This window comes from Carex rostrata, chromosome 3 (genome assembly GCF_964058835.1).
Source record: "Carex rostrata chromosome 3, lpCarRost1.2, whole genome shotgun sequence".
Classification (NCBI taxonomy): Eukaryota; Viridiplantae; Streptophyta; class Magnoliopsida; order Poales; family Cyperaceae; genus Carex; species Carex rostrata.
In genome coordinates, this window is record NC_135920.1 from 388212 (window position 1) to 414565 (window position 26354).

The window sequence follows — 26354 nt, forward strand, 5'->3', positions numbered from 1 at the left end:
GATAAGTAACAAAAACAAACATAATATACCATACTAACACTGGAACTGATCCCAGCTCCAAACATAGGGATTGAAGCCCGTGTATCCACCATGGAAACTACCAGTGTAGACCCTATCAGTTCCTTCAAATCACAAGAAAAAAATAAGTATAATTTAGAAGTAAGATATGATTTTTGATTCAAAGCCCAAAATCTAACAACAGCTAAATTTTTTTTCCCTAAAATATGAACATCCTGTACCTGTTCCCCATTAAAAATAATTCTATTTTTGTCTAACCACAAATTCCATAACACAGCCCCTCGAATAAGTTCAACAATATTTGAGTCTTTTAATGGAATACAATCCTCTTAACTCCCAAAGGTCACCTATAGAAAAACCATTAAAGCAAAAATGATTATATTGAGCTATTCATTGCCATATTGCTCGTGCAAATCAATATTATAAATATACGAGATATTATAATTAAGATTTGAGTACAAGGATGATAAAAAATCTGAGTGCGTATTTGCAAATCAGATTACACTTGGAATGGAAAGCTTGACATGGTTACATCGGACATAAAAATATAACAAAACAAAAAATTCAGAGTTGGTTCCCGTTGTTTGCTCAATAGGTAGGTACCTCAAGGACGCAGTTCTAAGTTGCCAAATTTTGACATCTTCACAAGTTATGTACCTATTAACTCCAAAGGTTTTAAAAAGTTTCGTCAAATTGGAGCTAGCAATCCTGGACTCGAGTCACAAAAATAAAAATAAAAAGGGGCAATTCGGGCTGCTAGATCAATACTAAATATTAGTCAAATAGTCAAATTGAACTCACCACACCAAACTTATATTACGGACTTATGGCCCAGTAAAAGGAGAATGGGCTTTAATATGAAAAATGAGCGATAATGGGCCGGAGAAAGTTCAGCGTTTGGTTGCTGCTTGTATCATCTCTCTCGCAAGTCGCAAGTGATATCTACCAGTAACCGTCCTCGTCAGCACACTCCCCAAGCAACCTGAGTGCGTATCCTCTGAAATATCTCAACTTTTGCGTGACCGACGTGTCCAGTGCCTATTCGGGGATAACGCAAGGGGTCAGTATTATTTTTGCTTTGATATTCGTGCAGAACGTATTTGAACGGTTGAGATTTTCTAATAACACAAGTAAAAGTTGAGATATATGCGAATTCCCAAGGAACCCCCGATCCATAGCCCTCTCCTCTCTCTTCTTTCTCTCTTTCTCTGTTTGGCCTCGTGAGAACACTCCACTGTCCTCGCCTAGCTTGTTCCCTTGGGGGGTCTCTCTCTCTCTCTCTCTACGTGTATGCTTATTTGTGTGTGTGGTGTGTGTTGGTGGGTGGGTGGCTGTCCGTTGTGTCTCAGTTCTTTTTTATTTTGGATAATTTTAGCCCATAATTCTTATGTTATTGGTCAAGGAAAGAATGAATTCGGATGATTCCAACTTGTTCATAATTGGTTATTTGATGAAATGAGTATTGAACTATTTGCAGTGCTCAATCAAGACAGAAAGAAAGAGCTGTGGAAATTGTCTACTGGTGAGCCATTTCATAAATGGGCAGTTCAAGTTTAATGACAACTACAGTACCACCAATTAAGCCCCGATGTTCACGCATTCATTCCTACAGTAAACTAGTTCTCTTTCCACAGCAGAGCTATAAACAACAAATACGGATAAGCAGGAGAAGTAGTTGGAATGGCCGTAGTATGGTTTGTGCCAGCTACTCTCAAGAACCTGTAAAGAAACCTGGTACTGATGCCAGTACCAGCACTGACTCTACCTCAATCCAGGTCTATTCACAGATTGAAAAGTGAGTTCAACACCATAAATAGACTGCTTCTTTTTAGCTTTTGTGCTTTAAAATGGTAGTTCAGATATTTATTTGATCCGCTTGAATTAATCTCTATGTTTTGAAATTCCTTCAAGGAAAGCAGCGTCAGATGGTTTGATTTGAATATTTTTTTTGCAGAATAATTACAGAAACAGCGAGGCAGTCACAAGGTGGTTGGGCTTCATCAGGAGATTGGAGTGAAATTGAGGTCAATACCTCATGCTCAATGGCTTTACCCCCTTTTTTTAAATAAATTGTTTGAGTTTGCATAAAAAAGCAAGTTTTTTTTTTTTTTTTTTTTAGTTTGGTTCCTGATCACTGCTCGTTGATTTTAATATCTTACAATTATTATTATATTGTTGATTATAAAAGATAATGAATGAAACAGGTTAGGAACCATAGCAGAACTTTCTAGTGTTGGGTTTTTGAGCATTTCACTTTTAGTTTTACCACAAGTATTGTAATTGATCTTAGAATCTTGTAAGCTGTCTGCTTATAATTTGCTCATGAAGGATACTAAATGAACATGTTGTGCCAGAAATGTACTTCCTGTTTTTTACTTTTAGAATTTTCGCTTTTAGTCTTATTAAGTATTGTAATTGTGTCATACATCTAGTTGAGTAGGATTCATTTTGTGATTGGCTATTAGATGTGAGATGGGATCCGTTGAGAATGCATTAAATTGACAATCATTGATAACTGTTGTTAATAGATTCTTATATTGGAACTAACGATTGGAGGTGATATACCATAGATATTGACTCTTCATATGAGCAGTATGTTCTACCGTCCACCAAGTAGGTTGACAAACTGCATGTTCTGTATTTTTTAAGAACCTTATGGTGCATGAATTGCATGAACCTTGGTACAGTACTGGTGTACCTCTGACAATTTGTAATACTGATCCTTGCACAATTTTTCATTGATATTTCAGTATTTTACTTTTTGGGTAGGGTGCGTGGGTGCTTAGGTCAAAATCGTCAGAGCCTACATCAGTGGTTCACTTTATTGGTGGTATCTTTGTAGGAGCAGCTCCTCAACTTACTTATCGTTATTTTCTTGAGCGTCTTGCAGATAAGTAATTTTTTGAACTTATCATTTTTTGCTTCTTTGTACACTTAGGCCCTAGTGTATAGTATGCAATTGGGTCCACACCTTTTTTATATTTCAATCTGGCCCCTGAAATTATTCTTCAAGTTATCCACCGAAGTATGCATTGTAATTTGGTCCTCTTGTTTGCCACTGTAGTTTGTTTACTCTAATTTAATCTGCAATTAAATTTATGGTGCTCATTTCAAGGGGAGCTTTGGTGATTGCAACACCCTACGCTAGTGGGTTTGACCATTTCTCGATTGCAGACGAGGCGCAGTTCAAGTTTGATAGGTGCTTGCGTTACTTGCAACAACCAGTGAGTTATCTCTCTCTCTCTCTCCCCCTCCCTCTCCTTTCTTTCTATTTGAGTCCCAAAACATACTTAATGGGGTGACATTTTACATTTTGTTGAGGTGAAAGAACTACCGAGCTTTGGTGTTGGTCATTCCTTGGGATCTGTTATCCACCTTCTAATAGGTGAGTGTTGTTGTCTTCATTTTCAGAGCTCCAATTTACATAGGCACTGAATAAGTTTTGTTCGCATAATATGTATCAGGGTCCAGATATGCTGTGCAAAGAAGTGGGAATGTATTAATGTCTTTCAATAACAAGGTATGGTCACTCTCTGTTTTTATTTTTATTTTTAAGAAGCTTTGAAAGGATAACGATTATAATACTTGCATTTCTGACGGAATTCATTAAGTTGGCTTGTGTATTGGAGCACAGTTTGAAAACAGGGAAGAATATTTTGAGCTTGTACCAATCTTTATAGTTCAAAGGACCACCTAAAATGTTTTCAGTTGTGAAAAGTGAAATATCCAACAAACAGTACAGATAGTCTTACTTGGCAATATTTCAATTTTAGTCCTAAATTGAGAAAAAATAATAAGAAACACTGATTTTTGCATGGAAGTATCTAATGTAATGCTTGGTGTTGTAGGAGGCAAGCTCGGCGATTCCATTGTTTTCTCCTGTGATAGTTCCCATGGCACAAAGTTTTGGCCCCATTTTATCCCAACTCAGCTCTTCTCCTACTATTCGTATGGGGGTTAGAATTTTACTTCCCTTATTCATACCTATATAATGTGTGGTGCCACTTTAAATTATGTTTACAATTTTTTTATCATCTTGCATGCCTTTTACTAACCAAAATAATTGGTGCATAATGTCTTTTCTCTTCTCATATCTCTTTTATCTTCCTTGGTCTTCATTCATGTTCTATTCTCTCTTTTTGTTAGGCTGAGATGGCCATGAAGCAATTGCAGAGCCTGAGTCCTCCAATCATGAAGCAGGTTCTACCTCTAGTAGAGCAGCTTCCTCCCCTGTATATGGATTTGGTTCAAGGGAGAGAAGACTTCATACCTAAACCAGAGGAAACCCGCAAGTTGGTATGTTACAACAATACTTTTTTATCCTTTTACAGGGCATTTTGAACACAGATAGTGTACTTATAATGCAGTACCCACTTTAGTAACCCATCGTGATGCACATGCAGATTAAATCATACTATGGTATTTCCCGCAACTTATTAGTGAAGTTCAAGGATGATATTATTGATGAGACACCGACACTAGCACAAGTTCTGAGCTCAGAAGCTGCTATTAGCTCTGTGCTTGACATGTCCATACGCACTGTCCCGGGTGATCATGGTCTCCCCTTGCAACAGGTTACAACTTCTCCGTCTATAACTTTCAGCTCGGCTCATTGCCTTCAATTCTAGCAATGATTGAGTTGACATACATGTGTTACGAGAATATGCATCCTTAGTATAAATATGGACTGGCAATAGGTTTCGTATATACATGATCTGGCTTTTAATAAATTTTTTTTGAGAAAAGTTGGTTTTACTGCGAGCTTGTGCTTTTTAGTTAAAAATTAAGAAAACTGCCAACTGCTAAATGGGTTGGGTCAACCCAATGGTCAGGTTCAACCACCAGCAATCATTCTCACTCCAGACTACCAGTCAGGAATCCTGTACCACTTTTGGGTCAATTGATAAATTTCCTTTATATACTGGCAACCAAGATATGAACAACATTTGGCATGTGCAGCTGCTGCCAGATGTTCCACCGGCAATGGCTGATGCTGTGAACCGAGGAGGGGAACTGCTAGCAAATCTGACGGCAGGGACCCCATGGGAAGAAGTGGCCAAGGAAGTAGGCAACACATTAGGCACCACAGATACCGGGGGTGTGCTGCGTGCACAGATCTCAAAGGATGTTAATTCTTTGGTCGATGTAATTTCAGCCTGGATGGCTGCTAACTCTGGTCCAAGGCTTCTTCCACCTTAATCACTTGTTGTTTCTTTGCAAAGGAGCTGGCCTTTTATTATTTCACACATCATTGGTTGTTGCGTTTACTTGGGTTATGCATGCATACCTTTGATGTAACTTCCATTGTATAGCTGAACTTGTTGAATAGCTTTTTCTACCATGAAAAATAAAAGAAGAAAATAAAAGTTAAATTTTGGTCATCCACTGGACAGCACCACTTATATTATATATATATTTTTAGTACGCAATTTAATTTCACTTGATGTTTTGGAGCATTGTAGATGTCAAATTTTTTTTTTTTTTTAATTTTTTATCTTGGATATTATAAGGTGTGCAATAGACTGGTACAAAAGGAAGGTTGCGGTCCAAAACTCTCATACAAGAAACAGGTTAGTATACCACATCGTATGCTCAAAATAGATGGTGATTTCCTTCTTTTAGTAATTTCATCAAACGTGATAGATTGAGCAGTCAGATCTAGACTGCAAGGGACAAGAATCTATTAGAATCAGCAAAGACTTGGCAAATAATACACCGACATAAAAATCTGCTTTGTCAACAACTACCTAAAACATGTCTCAGGAAGGCAGGAAAAGATATCTATCTGCTGCAGAAAGCAAACCAAGGTTGATGCTTGATAGAGATTATGGAATGTGTAGCAATTCATACTTTCTATTTTTGTTTGCGCTTTGTTCAAAACTTGCATTTGCCCATATATATATTCCTCTCTTACGAAATAGAGGATGGTTAGTGTCAAAAGCTAGTTCATCCATGAACCCCAAGCTTTGCATGTCAGTCTGTCCATCAAAATAGGCCTTTCTCCAGCTCAGAAAAGCTACCTCTTGTCCATTTTAAGGATACAAAAGCAAACACGCGTGTCCCCAGGTGGCTGAACGCCTGGATGAGCTGAAAGAGGACACAGAAAAGATAAGTCTTGTGGACTGGTAGATCAAGATACCAGCGGAGAAGTTAGATTGCATGGAGGGAAATTGACCAAGCGAAGTGATCATGAGAAGTACACACAGCTGATTCTGGCGAATCATTGGACCAAATTCTTTCCTCCCTGTTAACTCCAGCGCTCTCTTTCCTAACATATCATTCGGACCGGCAAAGGTTGTGGGAAGCAGCGGTGACAGAGAAGCATTATGGCCTACAAAAATGGTCGTGGTGCTGACAAAATAAAAATAAAGTTTGCAAGAGGGAAGGCAGCGGCATTTGCACGATCACCATAGAATATAGATCAAGCAGACAATACTGACTGAAGTGCACTGTCGATTACCAATTTAATCTTCAAAATCTACCAGTGTAGCTTGTTCTTCCCACTGAAATGGTGAGTGGATTCAGCTTAAGAAGTGCAGGATCTGTAGGTATTCACTCCACTCCACAGTTGCTCACTTGCTCTCTATAATTTCAAACAAAACAATGGTGACAGACGCATATGCAGGAACAGTTGTTTGATTGTCTAACCCAAAAATCGCTTGATTAACCCAAAATGTACAACTTTTCCAGCGTGACTCGTTCCATGAATAAAGAAAAGTTGGAGGTCCAAGTTTGCAAATTACAATATAATTATAAATATTGAACTAGCAAGCAAATTACTAATAAGTTTTATAGGCATGCTTGAAAACTTTTCACGGATTATATAATTCAACCGCAACTATAATTTACACCGTAAAGAAACAAAAATGAAGGTAAAATGAAACAACAATACTCAGGCGACCAACAAAACAGAAAAAAAAAAAAATCAAACGTGCCACAAAGTTGGCCTCATTTCTTCATATTAAAGAAAATGCAAACAAACTAAAATATCATCACCAAATCTTAGCAGCACTAATTTATAAAGATAGGGATGGATACAAAACTTCTTGCAAGTGAAATTTTGTACAACCTAATCTTAGCAGCACTAATTTATAAAGCAGTGAGCAGTCCTTTTTTGAAGTGAAATTTCACTAGAGCCAACCAAAAGCTATTATAGAACAATTTTGGCCTTGCATAATGAAAAATTTCATAAACAGCCTAAAATAATCCCAAAAATAAAACGGAAGGGACCAAAATGCCCAAACTGTCCTTTAATTAGACCGTAAACCACAGCATTGCTTCCACTCATTGTGCTCAAGGTCAACATACCTTTTACATTCCTTGTGTAGTTTCTTTCTTTGAGTTTTCAATCGAAGAAAACTAGATGCGTTGCAATTTGGTCATTTACATACACTTATTAGAAATAATAATACAGTTGTTTGTGGGGAGAAGTCTAGAAGTGGAGAAAAAGTATCTATTCAATGTATGAATAAACCAATCATTAAAAATTTCAGCCAAAGATGTTGGAATTTGCAAATTTTTGTACTTGCCAACATAGCTCCTTTATTATTTTTACTCTTTTTTTTTTTTCTTTTTATCAGTCACTTTTTGTATGTGGGTGGTCACACTAAAAGTAAAAGCATAGTTGTTCAATTGTAGAATCATGCCTTATAGCAAGTGGCTGTTATTTAGAAAAAAAAATATAAAAAGAATTGAACTAGAATAAACCATTCCTGTGAGGATACTAAAAGGATACGTCCAAGGACAATAATTCCAGAAGTCGACTGCAAAAAATTACCTTGATCAAAAAAGGGAAAACTTATCGAAGTTGCATCACAAAATAATTGATGGGACTATTTTAAGGAGGAGAAACAGTCAAAGGACAGAACCTACACTGAGAAAGATTAAGAGGCCTCTATCTGCTTCTATCATATCGGTGGTTCCATCTCTTCTCTTCTCTATCTCTATCTCTATATGTATCATACCTATCACCAACAAAATATGGCATTAAGAATCATTCATACGATTTCTTTCATAGCAGCAATGGATCTGAATAGAACAGCAATTCAAACAAGGATGGTAACACAGGAAGTTAAACTAGAGCTTGAATCACTTCCTAAATTAATCTAAAATCACAACTGTAAACCAACCAAAACAACATGGGAAGGCAAAAATGTAACTGATACTTGATTCTGTACAGAAATTGAAATTGGTACAATGTTTGCTTTGCAATCTATGATGACCTTGGTTATTCGTAAATAATTTTGACCAAAAATCATCAGAAAAAAAAGGGAGAACAAGACATATATCGTACCTGTCATCAAATAAATCTTGGACCACAGACTCCGACCCACGGTTGTGGTGATCTCTGCCCCTTTCTTTACTCCTGTACCGATCTTCATGTTCACTGTAAGATCTAGACGCATAGCAATCTGCATCATTTTTACTCTTTTCTGGGCCCGTATGCCGATCATCATGCTCCTTATAAGACCTGGAATAGCCAGTACCTGCATCGTCTTCTCTTTCATACCTACTACCCCTTTTATATGATTTATAGTGACTAGGTGATGGCGAATTATGAAACGGGGAATTATCTGAAGCAGTTGATTTTTGAGAATTGTCAGGCTTAGAAGAAGCATATTCTGTGCTTGTTTGGTGGGACCCTAACCCTTCAGCCTGTTTGATGACCTCCATGTGCTCTTCAATTATGTCTCTCAAAATCTAAAACAGTTGATTCAGCAAGTTTATCAGTAATGATTAGCTTGGTTTTTACTACGACACATGTGAACCCATGACATCTTTACCTACAAATTCAAGAAACGTCCTACTCCTAAATTGGCGGAAAGTTCTTAAGGCTCATTCGACAGTGATGCAATATTGCAATGTATTCATAAAGAAAATCAAAGGATCAATAAATTTGTTGAATAAAAAAGAGGAAGCTCCCAGTTCCAATTTAACAAACATCTCTGCAATTTGTTAAAATTATTTCAGTTTTTACCTTCTATTTCCTAATTTAGGAAGGATATGGTGAAATCTATTCCAGATCAAGGTTTAGTCAAGGTAGTTATTTGAATTTTGAAAATTCTCAGACTCCAGTATAGATGGGGTTTAAATTGGGGTTTGTGGGGTTAATCTTACCAGCTTTAGTTACATCACCATCTTGATAAAAACTAATATGAATTGAAAACAAAACAGAAAGAAACAAATTGAAAACCAAGTCTCTGGATCCAAAGTCCAGAGTAGTAACCACTAAGCTTGTAACCATTTTGTACACTTCAGCAGTCAGAATTAAAACCCAAGGAGATGACAGGCTAGTCAACTAAAAAAAACATAGGTTACCTGATTATGTGATAAATTACTAATACGTATCTGTTACTTTGACCCAATGGATTTGCATATATAATAGACTTCGACTAACCTCAGTTGGAGACCGCTTGGCCTTCTTCCCACGATATGAAGTACGTCTTCTTTTGTAATCTCTCTCCTCAGCTAATAACTCCTCTTTTGACTTTGTTCTACCGCCTTCCTATAAATTTTAAGAAATTTAAAAAAGTACTTTATGTAAAAACAATGATTCTACTTGCTAAAAGCTGCTTATATAAGATCCCCTTTAAAAAATCTTATGTCACCTAAATACTACAAGTATTACCGAAATCCAAAAAAAAAAAAGTTATATAATAATTGGATTTATAGAAATAAAATTAAAATACTAAAATGTTCCTTGGACCCTGCTTATAACAAATGCAAATATAAAAATTAAAATGATCATTTAAACACCATTGCATAACTACATAAGCACTAAATCAACCATGCCAAGCATTATACTAATTACCTGATTTTGCCCTCTATTTGATGGCAAACTGTCATAGTCCAAAATAGGTCTATAATTTGGGCGCTTTGATCTCTCGTCAGCAGCTCTAGATGACATATATGCATACTCCATAAGCCTGTGTTCAATATCAAATCGTTGGTAAGATAATCATGGGGCACAGAGAAGTGTATATAGTAAAGCACTTTACATTTTATTGAAGGTACATGCAAGGTTACAGTATACACTACATGAACAATAGAAGTCCTGTTCATAGTGGATATTAAATTGTTACCTGCTTATTTGTAGTATTTTTTTTTTCAGGTGGGACAGGTATGGAAATCTTTCTGTTTTTTTTTTTTTGTTTTTTTTTTTTTTTTTTTTTTTAACTTATTAATGCCTTGTACCCTTTTTGAACAATTGTACCATACCACTTAACATCAGCCATTCCATCATACTGACTGGTCATATAGGCACTATGATGTCAATTTTGAAATGTAAAACAAATGTAAAGAACATTAATAGCAACAGAGCATACAGATGAGGTTTGGGAACCGGTTGAGTAGATCTCAAAGCCCTGATGTTTTCTTCCAAAAATGCCCTTTGATGCAGTGCACCAATTGCGCAAGCAATTTGGGAAACAAGCACATTTCCATTACAAGCACCCTCTTTAGCCACTTCATCAGATTCTCTATTATCTCTCTCCTCACCTCTTTCTGTGAAGTTACTCATCAAAATGCAAAATCCGGATCTTACTATAGCTTCTTTGATCATACCCAATGAAAAAGATCTTGCACAAACCTCACCATACAAAATAGAAAGCTGATTACTTAACCAAGCAAAGCTCCCGGATAATTTGGGGCAACTAATGAGAAAATTTGGATTAAATACCCCACCATTTCTCAAAAATGTATCCAAATAGCAAAGTGCCTCCCTTCTAACAGCCTTCAAACAGACTTTCAGTAGAAACCATATATGGTCTCTCACAGTCACATCGATTACAATACCATATCTTGGTGAATTGGAAATAACCCATTTCTTCAAATCCCCTTCTGAGACAGTTATAAACCCCAAAATTGCACGAAGAGCCGTGTAAGAGTATGAAGTTGGAAAACTTTGCCATGCCTCTACTTCACTTCTTAATACCCAATACTCTGATGGGAGAACAGTTACAAATTTATCAGAAATTGTGTCATTCTCACTGGTGGTAAAAACACCACGCTCCGATGAGAGAAAGCCTGGTAGTGGGAACGACTTGACCAGGTGTGGTACAGAAGTAACCACACCAGGACAGTCCTTGTAGAAAAACGCAGACCCAAGATCGCCAATTTCAGACTCGAGAGTGTAAATAAAATCGGTGTCAGAATCAGAACCAGAGCAAGTAGGAGGGGAAGTGGTTTGACTCTGTTGGATTTGGTATTGGGGCTTGGGAGGGGCTACGGATGGAAGGGATGGCAGAGGAGTAGGGCATTTGAGGAAATGGCGGTAAAGAGATTCTGGCGGGAGTAAATGGTGGGGGTTGTAGGGGCAAGGGAGGAGGGGAGGGGAATAAAGAGGAGGCGAGGGGAAGGGGAGAGATGACAAGGTGGAGGAGGCGAAGGAGAGAAGAGACTTGAGGTGCGAGATTGCAGCGGGGAGATCGGAGGGAGGAGGTGGTGGAGGCTGGAGATTTGAGGGGAAACCGCGGGAAGGGAAATGGGTTGGATTCATGGTGTAAGCGCGAGAGAGGGGAGAGGGAAAGGGAAAGGGAAAGCGCCGCCAAACTAATCAATCACCGGTGAAAACAAAAAAGTAAACCTGGACTTGGGGAACGGGGTAGCAAGCAAGTACTAACTAGTAACTACCGATTCTTTTTTTTTTTTTTTTTTTGAGTGAAAAGCCCTTAGGCGTAGTAACTACCGATTCGCGAAGCATTGCTACTTGGAATTTCTCAAATTCTCTCCACTTTCATCTCCTTTACACCTTGTTTGTTTGGAATTTGGATGGAGAGTGGAGACAGGAAAGGGAAGGGAAGCAAAAGAAAATTTCGTTAATAATAATTCTCGTTTGATTGAATATTTAATACAGGTGGTTTTTGGTTGTAGACTGAGGCTTAGAGCATCAGACGAAGTGTATCGGAGCTGTGCGAGTTTTTAATCTGGTTTCTGCAGAGCTTTTAATCTGGTTCGTTCATTTCAGATTGGACGGACCAGATTAGATCCAAAATGAACGGACCAGATTAAAAGTTCCACATAGCTCCGCAAAGATTGGCTCCGCAGAGGATACACTTCCTAGCTTCAGAAGGGAGATGCAGAGGGAGGGACTGTGCAGAGATGAGAGCTTGTGAGATCTGAATTGATCAAACGAGCTTACCTACTTCAAGATAGGAGAATTAGAGAGGGAGTGAAGAGGAACGAAAGGGAGCATATATTGTTCGAAGGGGAGCGACAAGAAAATTTTGATGAAATTTGTCACCTCTAATTTGAGATGTAGGTTTTACTGTTCGAAGGTTGTCTCCCCATCGCTCTATCCCCTTCCTTCCTAAAGTTAAGGAAGTTTAAATTTATTATTTCAACTTAAATTAGTCTAAATTTTTGTATTTGATTGTGTCTAAAATTATATTATGATTTAAGCTATTCTTTTTTTGATGTAAATTTGAAAGCTTAAAACATGATACAATTTTTTTTTTTTAAAGTTTAGTTACTGCTGCTATCTTTTTGTTATTGATATGTAATATGTCATTTTCGAAATTTTTATTTCTACCATTTTAAAAAAAAATAAACCAAAATGCTTCATTTTTTTGGGAAATTCTAATTCTACCCTAACCGTAGAGTACCGGTGTGGTTTCCAAAACTAGGGTCCACACTCTGCTGATGCGGTCCCAGCCTACAGGCCGCAGAATACCAGTACTTTAGTTGAAAATCAAACAAATCGAAAAGTTTGAACACCCCTAAACAGAGGTAAACAAGATGAATCAAACAACACAATGAGAAATATATTAACCTTACTTTCCATTTCATTTCTCCCCCTGGTGATTTTTGCCTCCCTTCCTTTTATCCTGTGTGAACCAAATAGAGTATTAGAAAAGACAATGGACCAAAACAGAATTTTGCACCAGATTTACTAGAGAGAAGAGTTCAAAATATTTTATTTTTTGTCCTTGTTATATCTTCGTTTTTAATATTAAAATAACTTAATATTAAAACTTAAATATTAAAATAAAACTGTAATTATAATCTATATTATTTCTCTATATCAAGATTTTGCAAAATATACCAATGTGGATAAATTTTGTCTATTGATTTTTCAACTTACTAATTCATTTCAAATCAAAATTGATAAATGTTTCTATGCATGTCCAAAAGACAATACAAAAATTACATCTAATAATTATATTTTGACATATAAATTTAAAAGAAAATTGTTGTAGAGATATAACGGAGACACAACAAATTGAGATATTTGAACTCTCCTCCCTATTAAAACCTCTTAAATCGGAAGGTGGTAAAGTCGTTCTGTGGTTTTTTTTTTTTAACTTCTGGATCATACAGATAAAATAAAGCTAAAATATTTATATTTTTAAACTGAATTTAGAAATATAACAAAACCACTAACACAATAACTCACAATTCTTATATGTGAATTAAATTGAATTATTAATGAAAAAACTTGCGGTGGTAATGGAGCACTACGAACATGAATATTGAATCTCTCCATTTTACTCTAAGAAAAAATAAAGGGTATTAAGTTTTAATAAAATGATAATGAATTATAGTTTCAGCTATTAGCCGGCCTGTTACCTTTGCTATTTAGCCCACCCTGAACAGAAGGCCTTACCCCCATTTAAGGCCCAATTGTCCGGGCCTTAAGGTTGTTTATTGAAGAAAGGTTTGTGGCGAAAACCCTAGCCGAAGCCCCGCAAATGATCAGCTAAAACCAGCCGTCCGATCATTCATCCGATCCATGCATATAAATACAACTTAGGGTTGCATTTGGTCCTCTCTCTAAATCCTCGGGTTTTAACAAGAGAGCGGCGGAGCTCACAGCGAGAGAGGGAGAGAGAGAGGAGATAGTCGCTAAACCTGCTCGGACAAGATGGGTACGGGAAGGAAACGCTAGATTGATTATACGATTGTTCTTCAATGCCGAGAAAAATATCGCTTCTTTTGTTTTTAAAGTAGAAAAATGCTAATTGAAGCTCGGTTTTATTATGATCAGGTATCTCACGTGATTCGATGCACAAGAGGAGGGAGACTGGAGGGAAGAAGAAAGCATGGAGGAAGAAGAGAAAGTAAGCATCTCGATCTTTATTTTTTTATCTTTTCAGTAAGCTTTTTTTTTTTTTGCATCGCTTCGGTCAGGTGTTCCAGAATTCATCATGCCTTCAAATTTAAATATCTGAAACTGAAAAAATCAACCGTGTAATGGGTGAGATTTTAGATGGTCATTTTAAGGTGTCATCACCTAATGGAACGGACCTAATGGAACGGATCTAGAATTGAGATGCTTAATATAATGATGTAATTTTCAACAGCGAAAGTACTGTTGACCAATTATCATAGGTTATGTAGTTTGTTTTTGAAACCAAATTTATGTAGTTAGTAAAATTTCATCTTTTTTCTTGCCTTCAAAGCATGGGAAATTGAAGCATTGATCTGGAATATAGAAAATTTGTGATCCCCATCTCTTTTGGTACGAAAACTATTTTGCATGACTTTCGTATTGGTGCCAGAAGGTGTTTGCTACATCTCCTGGGTTTATGTTTTCTACACAAATAAGGTATAATCAAGAGAAGTTTAGATAGTTTAAACAAATTCAGGAGGGTTTATTTTGCTCTTTAGAGTGAGAGACAGTGACCTTGCTTGAGAGGATTAAAAAGATTTATATAGGTTATATAGTGGTGTCCACCTGCAAGCAATTGTTGGACCCCCATTAAATCTCTGCATGTCAATATTTGCAAAGCATCAAGATCGGTAATTAAATTATACACAAATTTAATACCTTCTGTAAACAAATTAGGTACGAGTTGGGAAGGCAGCCAGCAAACACCAAGCTGTCAAGTAACAAGACTGTGAGGCGCGTGCGTGTCAGGGGAGGCAATGTTAAGTGGAGGGCTCTGCGTCTTGACACAGGCAATTTCTCATGGGGTAGTGAGGCTGTGACCCGCAAGACCCGTCTACTTGATGTGGTGTACAATGCCTCCAACAATGAGCTTGTTAGAACTCAGACGCTAGTCAAGAGCGCCATTGTGCAGGTTTTTATTCTTTTTATTTAATTTTAAGTTAAATTTATCTTCTTGGTAAAACACTGGTTGAAAATTGATTATATTTGTGAAACTGTGAAATGAATCTGGTAGACTGCCTATAATTTCTTTTAGATATAGTTGCTTTGTGAGGATAAACTTTCTGTATTATTATGAATAATTTTCAAAAGTTAATTTATGATTATTATTGTCTCAAGTTTCTTCCAAAAGAATGAATATAGTGAAAAACAAAACTGATAATTTTCATGTAGAGAACTTGTAATTAATGACTATTCCCCTTCTGTAGAAATCTGTCATCCAAAAAACAAAAGATAGTTGCCTAACAATTTAATATCTTGTTTACAAATAAGCAAGTTAATGGAAAATTGAAGTAACAGAAGCTGGTACTGACCTTGATTAAATTAAGCTAATACAAGCTTTCTAACTATTTGTGTAGGTGGATGCTGCTCCCTTCAAGCAATGGTACCTCCAGCACTATGGAGTAGATATTGGTAGGAAGAAGAAGGCTGCAGCCAGCAAGAAGGAAGGCACTGAGGTATTGCTTATTGCATTACACTATTCATCATTCAAAATCCTGTACTATGCAATCAGACCATAGGTGCTTTAGACTGAGTGCTGTTTGTATGTTATAGTGTATTGGTTCTGGCCTGTGCATCTTGAAACCTCAACTTAGTTACCAGACTGCCTCAGACTTGCTGAATTATGCTGAACTTTCCAGTGACTGATGACACCAAAAATTTGCAAGCTGGCAGACTATTTTCTTATTATTGCATTGCTTGCTTGATTGATTTACTGATCAAGTCGTGATGCTCATCTCACCTTTTTACCTGTGCAAACGGGCAGGAGGCTGAAGGGGCTGCTGCTGCTACCACAGAGGAAGCAAAAAAGAGCAACCATGTTCAGAGGAAAATAGAGAAGAGGCAAAAGGAACGTACCCTTGATGCCCACATTGAGGAGCAGTTCAGCAGTGGCCGTCTGCTTGCATGCATCTCCTCCCGCCCCGGTCAGTGTGGCCGTGCCGATGGGTAAGCTTCTGTTTCCTTTGTATTGCTATTATTACATTAGTGCCTTAGCAGGTTGCCTTCGCTAGAAATAATGTCTTCTCATAGATGGTATGTTTTATTTGATGCCTTGCACGATTGACTTGTGCTGCTTATGAAATTTTCATAGTGTTCTCCACTGGGTGTTTTAGTTATGGATATATTTTTTTTTATATTTTTACTAGATTTTGCATCTATTGTAATTGTAACTCAACTTTTTTTTTTGTAATAGGTATATACTAGAAGGTAAAGAGCTGGAGTTTTACATGAAGAAACTCCAGAAAAAGAAGGGCAAGAGTGCTGCCTAAATGATGAGGTCCAGAGCGACTTAGAACCAGTGTTTTTATTTTTGCAGTTAGATTTTGAACTTGTTGTGTGATTGTGTTGAAACGATTTTAGGCTTTGAGCCCATATGAACTCGAAATCTGTCACCTGTTGAATCTTTTTGCCTTGTGGATCATCTTTCACTACAAATTTTGCTCCAAAATATATTGATGGTTTCCTTTTCATGCCTTATTATATTAAACAAAGTTAACTCTTAACACCACCCAATTTTGCCTACTGGAATGGTATTTTTGGTTTGCGTTATTTTTTATTGCGTAATATATAACTTGCTATATTCGTCAAATTTGGAACGTTTTTGGACGTTCAAGGGCATTCTTTAGAATCGTTTTTTTCCTCTGCTGTGATGCGTATATAGGCGAAATATCTATCTCCTTGGAAATATTAGAATACCAGGTGAAGTGTTGTCAACCAATTAGCAGTTAGGATATTGTTGTAATTCATTTGGATATTCTTGATAGAGAAATTGGGGTGAAAACGGAGTGGATACGGACCGGATAGTGTGGTAAAACCATACCATATTCTTCTTTTCATTTTCGTGATACGGATATGGAGTACGGATACGAATCTGGAACATATCAGATATTTATTAAAAAATATTAAAGTTTATAATATTTATCTAATTATAACATTGAATAATATATATCAACTATTTGGATACATATAATTGAAATGTAAAATTATATCAATATCATTGTCCACACGGATATTTGGATATTGCATATCCACATCTAATTTTTCAAATAAGAATCAAATACAAATCAAATTTTATTCATACCGTTTTTATCCCTATAAAGAAATCAAGTTTAGATTTATTGTTTCATACAATACTCATGTAGCACAACAATGCTGACATCACCTTAGATTGGATGCCAGATGAGATCTACTAAAACTAATGATACAAATATATATTTTTTTATTTGTTTTAGCGAAATTTGTAGCAGATAACCTGCTACAAAAAAAATTAAAAAAGAAACAACAGAACGGCTGGTCTTCAATGACGTAAGCAATTGAGCCAAATTTTTTATTAATGGAAAAAAAATATCAAAATAGGAAATAGGGGTACATTTTCATAAAATGTTGATATATTGAAAGAACGGAAATACGGAATAGACATTCCCTATACTGTAGCAAAATAGAAATGTTTATTCCCTCCTCCATATATATCAACATTTTATAAATATGTACTTCTATTTCGATAGTTTTATTTTTATTTTCTATTAATAAAAAAATGGGGCAATTGGGTGTTTTGTTTCTCTTTGAGAGAGATTTTAGGGGGTGTAAAGAACGACAAATCTTTGCCAGGGACAAAAGTATTGTACCATACCTGCTATTGGGGGCATGCGTTCAGAACGAATATTATGCCAATGATGGTAACAAATAGCTTTTCTGATTGGATCTGTTTTGGGCAGCAGTGCCTTGATCAGGTTTTTTATTTGTTATACCAAGACCAGGGATCGAAGGTGTTTTGTGTTGTAATTATTATTATTATATGCTTTGCTTTTTTTTTTTTTTTAAAACTTAGCAGTGGCGGCTAAGATGTACAAGTCTGTAAATTACATCCATCTAGCTACTTCCTACACTACCAAACAACAGTGAGGCTGTGAGGCTATATATAGTAATTTGTAATGCGCGGATTGTTTCGTGTATTGGATTCATATTTCTGTCTTTAAAGCTCAAATATTCGATTCAAACCGCTCAACATTATTATCATATGAAAATATACTTGGAGACCAAATTTTATATTATTTGAAATTTTGTACTATTTTTTTTTTAGTAGGTAGAAAATCATTACTTTCGGATGGTTCAGAATTTTTAAATTAAGTGATTTTTTAATTGTCTCAAAAAATAGTAAAAGAAAAATTCCAAAAAATATAAAATTTGGTCTTCAATTATATTTTCATATGATAATAATGTTGAACAGTTCGGATAGACTATTTAAACTTTGAAAATAAAGATATAAACTCAAAGCACGGAACAATCCGGACATTGCAAAGTACCATAGCTATACTCATCAAATAAATAGCAAGAGATCCTCCTCAACAGCAAAAACAATCTAGCAATTCCTTCTCTGCAAGTTTCTCTGGAGGAAGTGTCTTGTTTCTGTAAATTGTTTCCTTGCTCTGCTTCCAAATGAACCAGTATCCGCATCCAATTAGGATTGGCGCAAACTTATCCAATTGATCTCCTCCAAGTGTATAGTGTATTCTACCCCCTATCAATTGTGGTGCAATTGAATTTACCATCGGAACCGCTTCTTTTAAAGATAAACGAGGAAGTTGTGGTGTTGCTTTCCTTTGCTTACAGATCAGAGCACCTTCGATCCCAAGCATCATTCTCATGCATATTTTGTGGGTTTTGGATGTAAATTTTGCATGTTCGTATAAAAAGGTGGCATTTAGTTGTTTGTTTTTGTTTAAGGATTTTTGGAGGTCTTAGGCTTAGCATGGTGATATAGTAGTGGCTCAGGGGTTGCAAGTAAAGTGTTTGTAAAACCATACATCGAAAACAAATTAAGGGGTGGTGTGGTATACCATCATAACACTAATTGTTACATATATATATTAAAGAAAAAAGGGAAGAAACTTAATAATCCTTCTCCATTTGTTATTTGTTATATATATATTTGAGAATATTAGCCTTTTCAATGTAACATTTTTCTCTCCGTTGATTCCATTTCTTATACTTTTGGCAATATTCAGTCCGTCTTTTTTTTTTTTTTTTCAACTTTTTTATAATTTATTAAATAATATCTAAAAGTATGTTTAGTCATTCTCATCCTTTAAATATTCTCATTATTTTATTTTTAAGCCATGAAGCGTGTAGAACAGATGCTGCTCTCTGACTTGTTTCTCAGAAGTATTTTATGAACGCATGAATTTAACCGCTATAACTTAAATTAAAAATTTAAGTAAAAGTGTATAATACTATTTGTGATCGCTTGTGTTTAAAAAATAAATATATATTATTTGAGACGGAAATATCATTGTAAGTTTGTAACTCATTTATAAAACCGAAATAAAAATAATAAAAAAAAATATGTTGGGATTAATTCGGCTGGTGAAGCGCAGAGAGAGAGAGAGAGAGAGAAGATGCTTCTCAATTTTAATGTTTTTTTTAAAAACCTTTGCAGAAGCCTTCTCAATTTTAATGTTTCCATGCTATCGTTACACAGAGAATTTTTAAATTATAAATAGACTAATTACTAGATTCTTACATCGATAATATTCTCTTTAGATATTGAATCATAAAAGATACTGAAAGTAAATTAGTTTTCTCTACCAATATTATAATTTCTATAGCAATATCATAATAAAAATAAATTAAAGCATCATTTAGTACCAACAAGCAATTAAATTATTTGTATAATTTATCCACACCAATAGCTCAAATTCCTAAATTTTCAAATCATTAATGTACATTGCCCGAAATTTTTAAATATAGCATAATTCAAAAAATAGTAAACCAAAACAACATTTTTTGGTGAAAATTATAAAAATGACATGGTCACATCTAGGCAAAGCGGCCACCCTTTTGGTGGCCGCATCTAGGAAAAGCGGCCCGTATTTTGGGCCGCTTCTAGCGGATGCGGCCCAAACCGACATTTCTATAAAATCTCATTTTCTGGAAAGAGAGTTCATTTCACAGGTCGTTTTCACTGAGCCTCTTCTTCTTCTCAGCTGAACTGTAACTTTTTTCTTCTCTCTCTTTTTTCAAATTATTTTTCAGCATTTGTAATTAATTTAGTTAATTTGTAATTTTAGGTTTTCTTATATAGTCAGACTAAAATGGCTGTTATGGTATATGTTTACACTGGTGGTGAGGTTCTAACAGGCCCTAATGGGGTTTATTATAGTATCGGACCTGTTTCTGTGATACCGGTAATGCCAGGTATTGATTTGTTGATTCTGAAATCAATTATTTGTCAAAACCTGTGATTGAATCAGGATTGATATGACCTTGATATTCAGGCCAAAATTAGCATGCCCACTTGTTCCAACTATTTCTTGTTCAGAATGATGGAGTCTGGCAGATACTGTACAACCAGACCATTAGTTTTCCTAGGGGTTGATACAAGGTAATTGAACTCTATGTGGAGATTAACCGAGTCCAGCGTCCCAACCCCCTTGCGAGATTAATCCGGAGTGCTACTCGGGGTAATACGTCAAGCTCCTCAAGTCCAGTGTCCCATTTCCAGATTGAGATGCCTGAGAGTAGTAATGCCCTAGTTCAGAAGGGATGACGATCTACTAGTCGACCCTCCCGTCGGTCCTAAACTCCTTTGCAGATTGACATGCCTTAGAGTAGTCAAGCTCCAGTTCAGGAGGGCCGACGGTCTACTAGTCGGCCCTCCCGTCGGTCCTAAACTCCTTTGCAGATTGACATGCCTGAGAGTAGTCAGCCCCAGTTCAGGAGGGCCGACGGTCTACTAGTCGACCCTCATGTCGGTCCCGACCCCAACCTGACCAAATTGCTAGTAGTAGTCGGACCGCTCATTGGAGTCAGCCTTGTGATCCGGATGAAACCGAGGAGACGGTGGATCCGGAAATACAAGAGGCAGGGGAAAATTGGGGCGATGTTGATCCTAATTGCATGAGCGATCGAAGTGACCAGGAAGATACCGGGTATGTGCTCGGGCAAAGAAAAAAATTCAATGTTGATAAGGGGTTTCGGATAATGGGTCGCGGGGTTCAGCTCCCAATTGCAGCTTTCAATTACCTATGAGGATTTCAGGAAGCAAATGTGGGGTTGTTTGGTAGACATGCAGAATTTGAGAATGAATTGTCAGAGGGGCAATGCTATAATTCAAAGGAGGAAATGAAAGCTGCAATTTACAAGATTCACATTCTTTGTAATAAAGAGATTGAAAATACACACACCAACAAACAACGCCTTAGGTTCAAGTGCAGGGACCCCAGATGTGGTTGGTACATATTAGCAAGGGCCACTGGTTTTGGTACACAATGGAAAGTATCCAGGTGCCCAACAAAACATGTTTGTCATACGGATGCCAAAAGAATAGATCATGCACAGTGACGGCTGCTATGGTTGCTGATTGCATCACCGCGCACATGAGAAATGACGTGGATTTGAGTATCAATGCTGTCAGAATCCCGGTTGCACAAACGTACAACGGTCAGGTACTTGCGTATAGGGATGGCAATGGGCCGAGCCCACAGGTATTTTACCAATCCCATACCCGGCCTGCCTAATAAAAATCTATACCTGACCTGCCTGGCCCATTATAACGGGCCTAAAAATTGATACCCGGCCTGCCTGTGAGCATTTTCTTCAAACCTGCACCTGTCTGTGCCTGCCTGCCGCAGCTAGTGGTTTGATTTTGCCCCAGTCGGGTATACCCTACCCTGCCCGCCCGTACCCGATACCCGGGGTGCCCGATACCCGAGCCTGGGTATAGGTCGGGTACGCGGGTAGGCGGGTACGGGCAAAGGACGGGCCGGACCGGTGTTTTTGGACAAATACCTGACCATACCCGTACCCAACCGTACCCGTACCCGACTACCCTTACCCGACTACCCGACTACCATTACCCGATACCCGTATACTTTAATTGAAAATTCAAAAACCCAAAATTCCCTCCCAATGTCCCACCGGTTCCATCCCATCCGGACCCGACCGGATCGATCGGATGGGATGTAAAGTTTTTTTTTTCTGTTATTCTTTAAAAAATTTAAATTTAAATTTTATCCCTCCAATCAAAATTTTTTTAAATACCCCTCTTCCTCCTTTCATTTTCACATCTCCATTTCAATTCTCATTCTCTCAATCTAAATTTCTATTATTCTCAAATTTTAAATTTATTGTTTAAAAATAATATATAGTTGTAAATTTAATTCCTTCTACAAATACGCAAACAAAATTACGAAGGTATCGAAATTACGAAGTTCGGCACCTCCCGCAAATTTTTTCCGCGAGATTTAAAGGTTACATTTATTTCATGTTAGATTAATTTATTTTTGTAGAGTAAATTTAGTTTATGTAGATTTATTGGATGTTAAGTAATTAGATATTTAGATTTGTTAGATTTATTTTATATTTTTATGTTAGATTTGTTAAATTTGGCTTTCCAAAAAATGTTAGTTACTAAAAAACTAGAGGGGAAAACTACCATAACAAATTACACTTTTGATCAAGAAGCATGTAGAAGAACACTTGTGGAGATGGTAGTGTTGCACGAACACCCTCTCTCAATTGTTGACCAAGTAGGATTCAAGGCTTTTGTCAACACCTTGCAGCCATTATTCAATTGTCCAACCCTTAATACTGTGAGAAGCAATGTTTTAAAACTATACAAGGAACGAATGAATAAGACTATGGCCCTATTGGAGAGCAATCAAGGGAGAGTGGCTATTACAACCGACATGTGGACGGCAGACAATCAAAAGAAGTCCTATATGGTGGTGACGACACATTTTGTAGATGATTCATGGAATCTACAACAACGACTATTAAGGTACTGAAATTAAGTGCTTATAAATTTGTTGAATTGGCTGCTTAATTGTTAGGTGCTAAATTAGCTGCTGAATTGTTAGGTGCTAAATTAGCTACTGAATTGTTAGGTGCTGAACTGTAAGCTGCTGAAGTTAGATAGTAAAATTTATGGTATATTAGCTGCTGAATCATATAGTGAATGGACCATTGCTGAAATCTACAGTTAGGTGCTGAATTTATGTGCTGAAATTTAATTGTAGGTTCCAACACTTACCTTCTCCCCACACCATAGATGTACTTGCGGAACAATTGATGAATGTTTTTTTAGATTGGAATATAGATAGTAAATTGTCTACAATAACTGTAGATAATTGTAGTACTAATGATGGAGTTATTGAAAGTTTAGTCCATAAACTAGACGTTGAACAACTCTTGCTTGGTGGGTCAGTTTTGCACATGCGTTGTTGTGCGCATATCTTGAACTTAATCGTAAAGGATGGGTTAGATGTAATTGCTCCAAGTTTAGAAAAAAATCGTGCTAGTTGTGTATATTGGTCCTCTACTCCTAAAAAATTGAAAAATTTGAAGAGGCGACCCGGCAATTGCGTATTACCAATACCAAAAAATTGTGTTATGATGTGAAAACACGATGGAATTCAACCTATAATATGTTACAAATAGCTTTAACATATAAGGATGTTTTCTTTCGTGAGAAAATACGTGATACGCAATACAAAACCGTGCCTTCTGAGGCTGATTGGGAGAATGCCAAGAATATAAGTGAAAAATTAAAGATTTTTTACACTACAACATAATTATTTTTGGGGACAAAATACACAACAGCCAACCATTATTTTTCAAACATTTGTGAAATAAGATTAGCTTTGCGAACTTGGTTGCAAGATAATAACCCAACTATTGCGAATATGGCATCAAGAATGATTGAAAAATTTGATAAATATTGGAGTAACATACACGTTATCATGGGTGTTGCCACACTTTTGGATCCAAGGTGTAAGATGGCTGTCATAATCTATTACTATAAGTTAATTTATGGTAATGATTTTGAGAGCGAAGTTGGAAAAGTTGTTGAAATGAGCCATCAATTGTTTCGCGAGTATCAAAGAAGAGTTGAGAAACCCCAAGATGAGGAACCACAGATGGAAAGGAAACAAGGTGGCGACCTCCCAATTGGTTTTCAGAGATTTGCCCACACTATGAAGAAAATGAAATTTGATAATACCACGGAGTTGGAACTTTACTTGGAAGAAGCATTGCTTCCAAGTGGGCCAGGATCCTTTGACGTGCTAGCTTGGTGGAAATCTAATGGAAACAAATTTCCAACTTTGGGAACAATTGCTAAAGACATATACGCGATACCTGTTTCAACTGTTGCCTCTGAATCAGCTTTTAGTATGGGCGAACGAATAGTTAGTCCACAAAGAAATAGACTTCATCCTTCACTTGTTGAAGCTCTAGCATGTGCACAAAATTGGTTAAGGACTGAATTTGAAGGTATAAATATTGTAATTTCATTTTGTAGTATTTTGATTATATATGCTCATATTTTAACTCTTAGTTGTTGTTTTTTCAGATCTGAGTAATGGTAATCCGTTTAAGACATATTGTGATGATTTAGATGAAGGTGAAGATGAATGTGAAAATGCAACCGAAAGTGAGAGCTCGGCTACTGATAATAATGTTGAGGTATATACTTTTCCCTATTTTTTGTATAGTATGATTTTGTAATTTTGTAATGGATTATCAATTGATCAATTGCAGTTAGAGGCTATCAGCTCTTGAAGTGAAGGTATTTGTTTTTGCTGCTGAATTGGTTGCTAAATTGGCTGTTATATTGGCTGCTATATTTTGTAATTTGAATGTTATATTTGCTGAATTGGCTGTTATATTTGCTGAATTGGGTGTTATATTTGCTATATATTTGTTGAATTGGGTGTTATATTTGCTATATATTTGCTAAATTGGCTGTTATATTTGCTATATTTGCTGAATTGGCTGTTATATTTGCTATATTTGCTGAATTGGCTGTTATAATCGATTGTTAAATTGCTGTTGTGAATATTTGAATGTTAAATTGTTGTTGGGGATATTTGGGGATATTTAGGGATATTAAATGAGACCAGGCATGGTCGGGCCAAGCCGGGTAAGGCAGCCCATGGGCTGCGACAGGCAGGCACAGGCAGGTGCAGGTTTGAAGAAAATGCCCACAGGCAGGCCGGGTATCAATTTTTAGGCCCGTTATAATGGGCCAGACAGGTCAGGTATAGATTTTTATCAGGCAGGCCGGGTATGGGATTGGTAAAATACCTGTGGGCTCGGTCCATTGCCATCCCTATACGCAGGTACCTGACCGTTGTACGTTTGTGCATTTGGCCTGTTGATGCATTTGGACCGTGCATTTGGACATTTGGACCGTGCATAGAGGCTTTTCAACACCTGAGACCTGTCATCAGTGTTGATGCATGTTTCTTATCAAGCCGGTACAAAGGTAATAAAATTTGAAATTAATATGTCATTTTATTTATTCAAATGTAGTCGAAATTGATATGTCATTTTTTTAGTCACTTTTTTTTATGGTTTAATACATGTAAAATGTTGATTGCAACCGGGTATGATGCAGAAAATCAGCTCCTTCCGTTGGCTTTTTCTTTGGTAGATACGGAGAATTTTGAAGACTGTGCATGGTTCATGCAATGGTGGAAGCGCAATGTAGTTCGCTCCAGGTTTGCGTGTGTCATCACTGACAGGGGCAAGGGAATAAAAAAGGTGTTTAGACAGGATGATCTGGGATGGAATGAGGAAGACGAGGATGAGTGCGTTCACCATCTTTGTGCTACTTATATAGCAGAAAATATGAAGAAGAACCATTGCAATGACCAGGCAATCAAGTACTTCAGGATATGTGTGGCAAAGAGGAAGATGAGGAGATATGAGCAAGGAATGCAAGTAATGGGGGATGTATGTGACCGTGCTTTAAATTGGTTGGACGGTGTGGGTAAGTATCTGGATCAAGATGAGAATGAGTGTCCAAAACCATAGAAGATATTCGAAGCGCTGGATGGGGGTTACCGTTGGAGAATTATGACTACAAATGGGTCCGAGCAGCTTAATAATGTCTTTAGGTCATCTCGTAGGTTACCGGTAGCAGCAATAATTGAGGACATATTTTAGAAATGTCAGCAATGGTTTTCTCAAAGGAGGGCAAAAGCGCAATTTGAAGCAAGCCAGGGTCAACAGTTCTCATATCGTGTGCACAAGGTATTTTATTTTCATGAAATTATTTTATTTTTTAATTGTAAATTATTCTATTTTCATTCAATTATTTTAATACATTAATATCATCAATTTTTTCGTAGTTGATTAACAAACGGTGCTGGAGGTCACAATCTATGACAACGCTCGGTGGATTTGGCAACTGGACCGAGTTTGAGGTAACATCCACACAATAGAA

The 26354-nt window shown here is 36.8% G+C and overlaps 3 protein-coding genes across 5 annotated transcripts; 2 read left to right on the forward strand and 1 right to left on the reverse strand.

Annotated features, from left to right (window-relative positions):
- Nucleotides 1-1179: 1179 nt before the first annotated feature.
- On the forward strand, nucleotides 1180-5399 carry LOC144552094 (Gut esterase (DUF1350)). The gene is made up of 11 exons (XM_078300194.1): nucleotides 1180-1282; nucleotides 1496-1813; nucleotides 1973-2042; nucleotides 2788-2912; nucleotides 3134-3242; nucleotides 3340-3403; nucleotides 3483-3538; nucleotides 3867-3974; nucleotides 4165-4314; nucleotides 4422-4592; nucleotides 4978-5399. Exons 2-11 carry the CDS (start codon nucleotides 1557-1559, stop codon nucleotides 5215-5217), a joined length of 1350 nt encoding a protein of 449 aa, XP_078156320.1. The 5' UTR covers nucleotides 1180-1282; nucleotides 1496-1556; the 3' UTR covers nucleotides 5218-5399.
- A 1386-nt stretch (nucleotides 5400-6785) lies between these two features.
- LOC144552089 (U11/U12 small nuclear ribonucleoprotein) lies at nucleotides 6786-11667 on the reverse strand. Of its 2 annotated transcripts, none has more exons than XM_078300187.1 (6): nucleotides 10344-11667; nucleotides 9830-9944; nucleotides 9416-9523; nucleotides 8312-8718; nucleotides 7891-7982; nucleotides 6786-7795 (listed from the first exon to the last, which is right to left on the reverse strand). In XM_078300187.1, the coding sequence occupies exons 1-5, from the start codon at nucleotides 11513-11515 to the stop codon at nucleotides 7913-7915; spliced, it is 1872 nt and encodes a 623-aa protein (XP_078156313.1). In that variant the 5' UTR covers nucleotides 11516-11667; the 3' UTR covers nucleotides 6786-7795; nucleotides 7891-7912. The 2 variants fall into 2 exon arrangements, with proteins under 2 accessions (XP_078156313.1, XP_078156312.1); XM_078300186.1 differs by having other exon boundaries at nucleotides 6786-7781; nucleotides 10344-11666.
- A 2011-nt stretch (nucleotides 11668-13678) lies between these two features.
- Nucleotides 13679-16561, forward strand: LOC144552095 (small ribosomal subunit protein eS8-like). Of its 2 annotated transcripts, none has more exons than XM_078300196.1 (6): nucleotides 13679-13883; nucleotides 14003-14075; nucleotides 14804-15038; nucleotides 15484-15582; nucleotides 15891-16072; nucleotides 16320-16561. In XM_078300196.1, the coding sequence occupies exons 1-6, from the start codon at nucleotides 13880-13882 to the stop codon at nucleotides 16393-16395; spliced, it is 669 nt and encodes a 222-aa protein (XP_078156322.1). In that variant the 5' UTR covers nucleotides 13679-13879; the 3' UTR covers nucleotides 16396-16561. The 2 variants fall into 2 exon arrangements, with proteins under 2 accessions (XP_078156322.1, XP_078156323.1); XM_078300197.1 differs by having other exon boundaries at nucleotides 15894-16072.
- Nucleotides 16562-26354: the final 9793 nt, after the last annotated feature.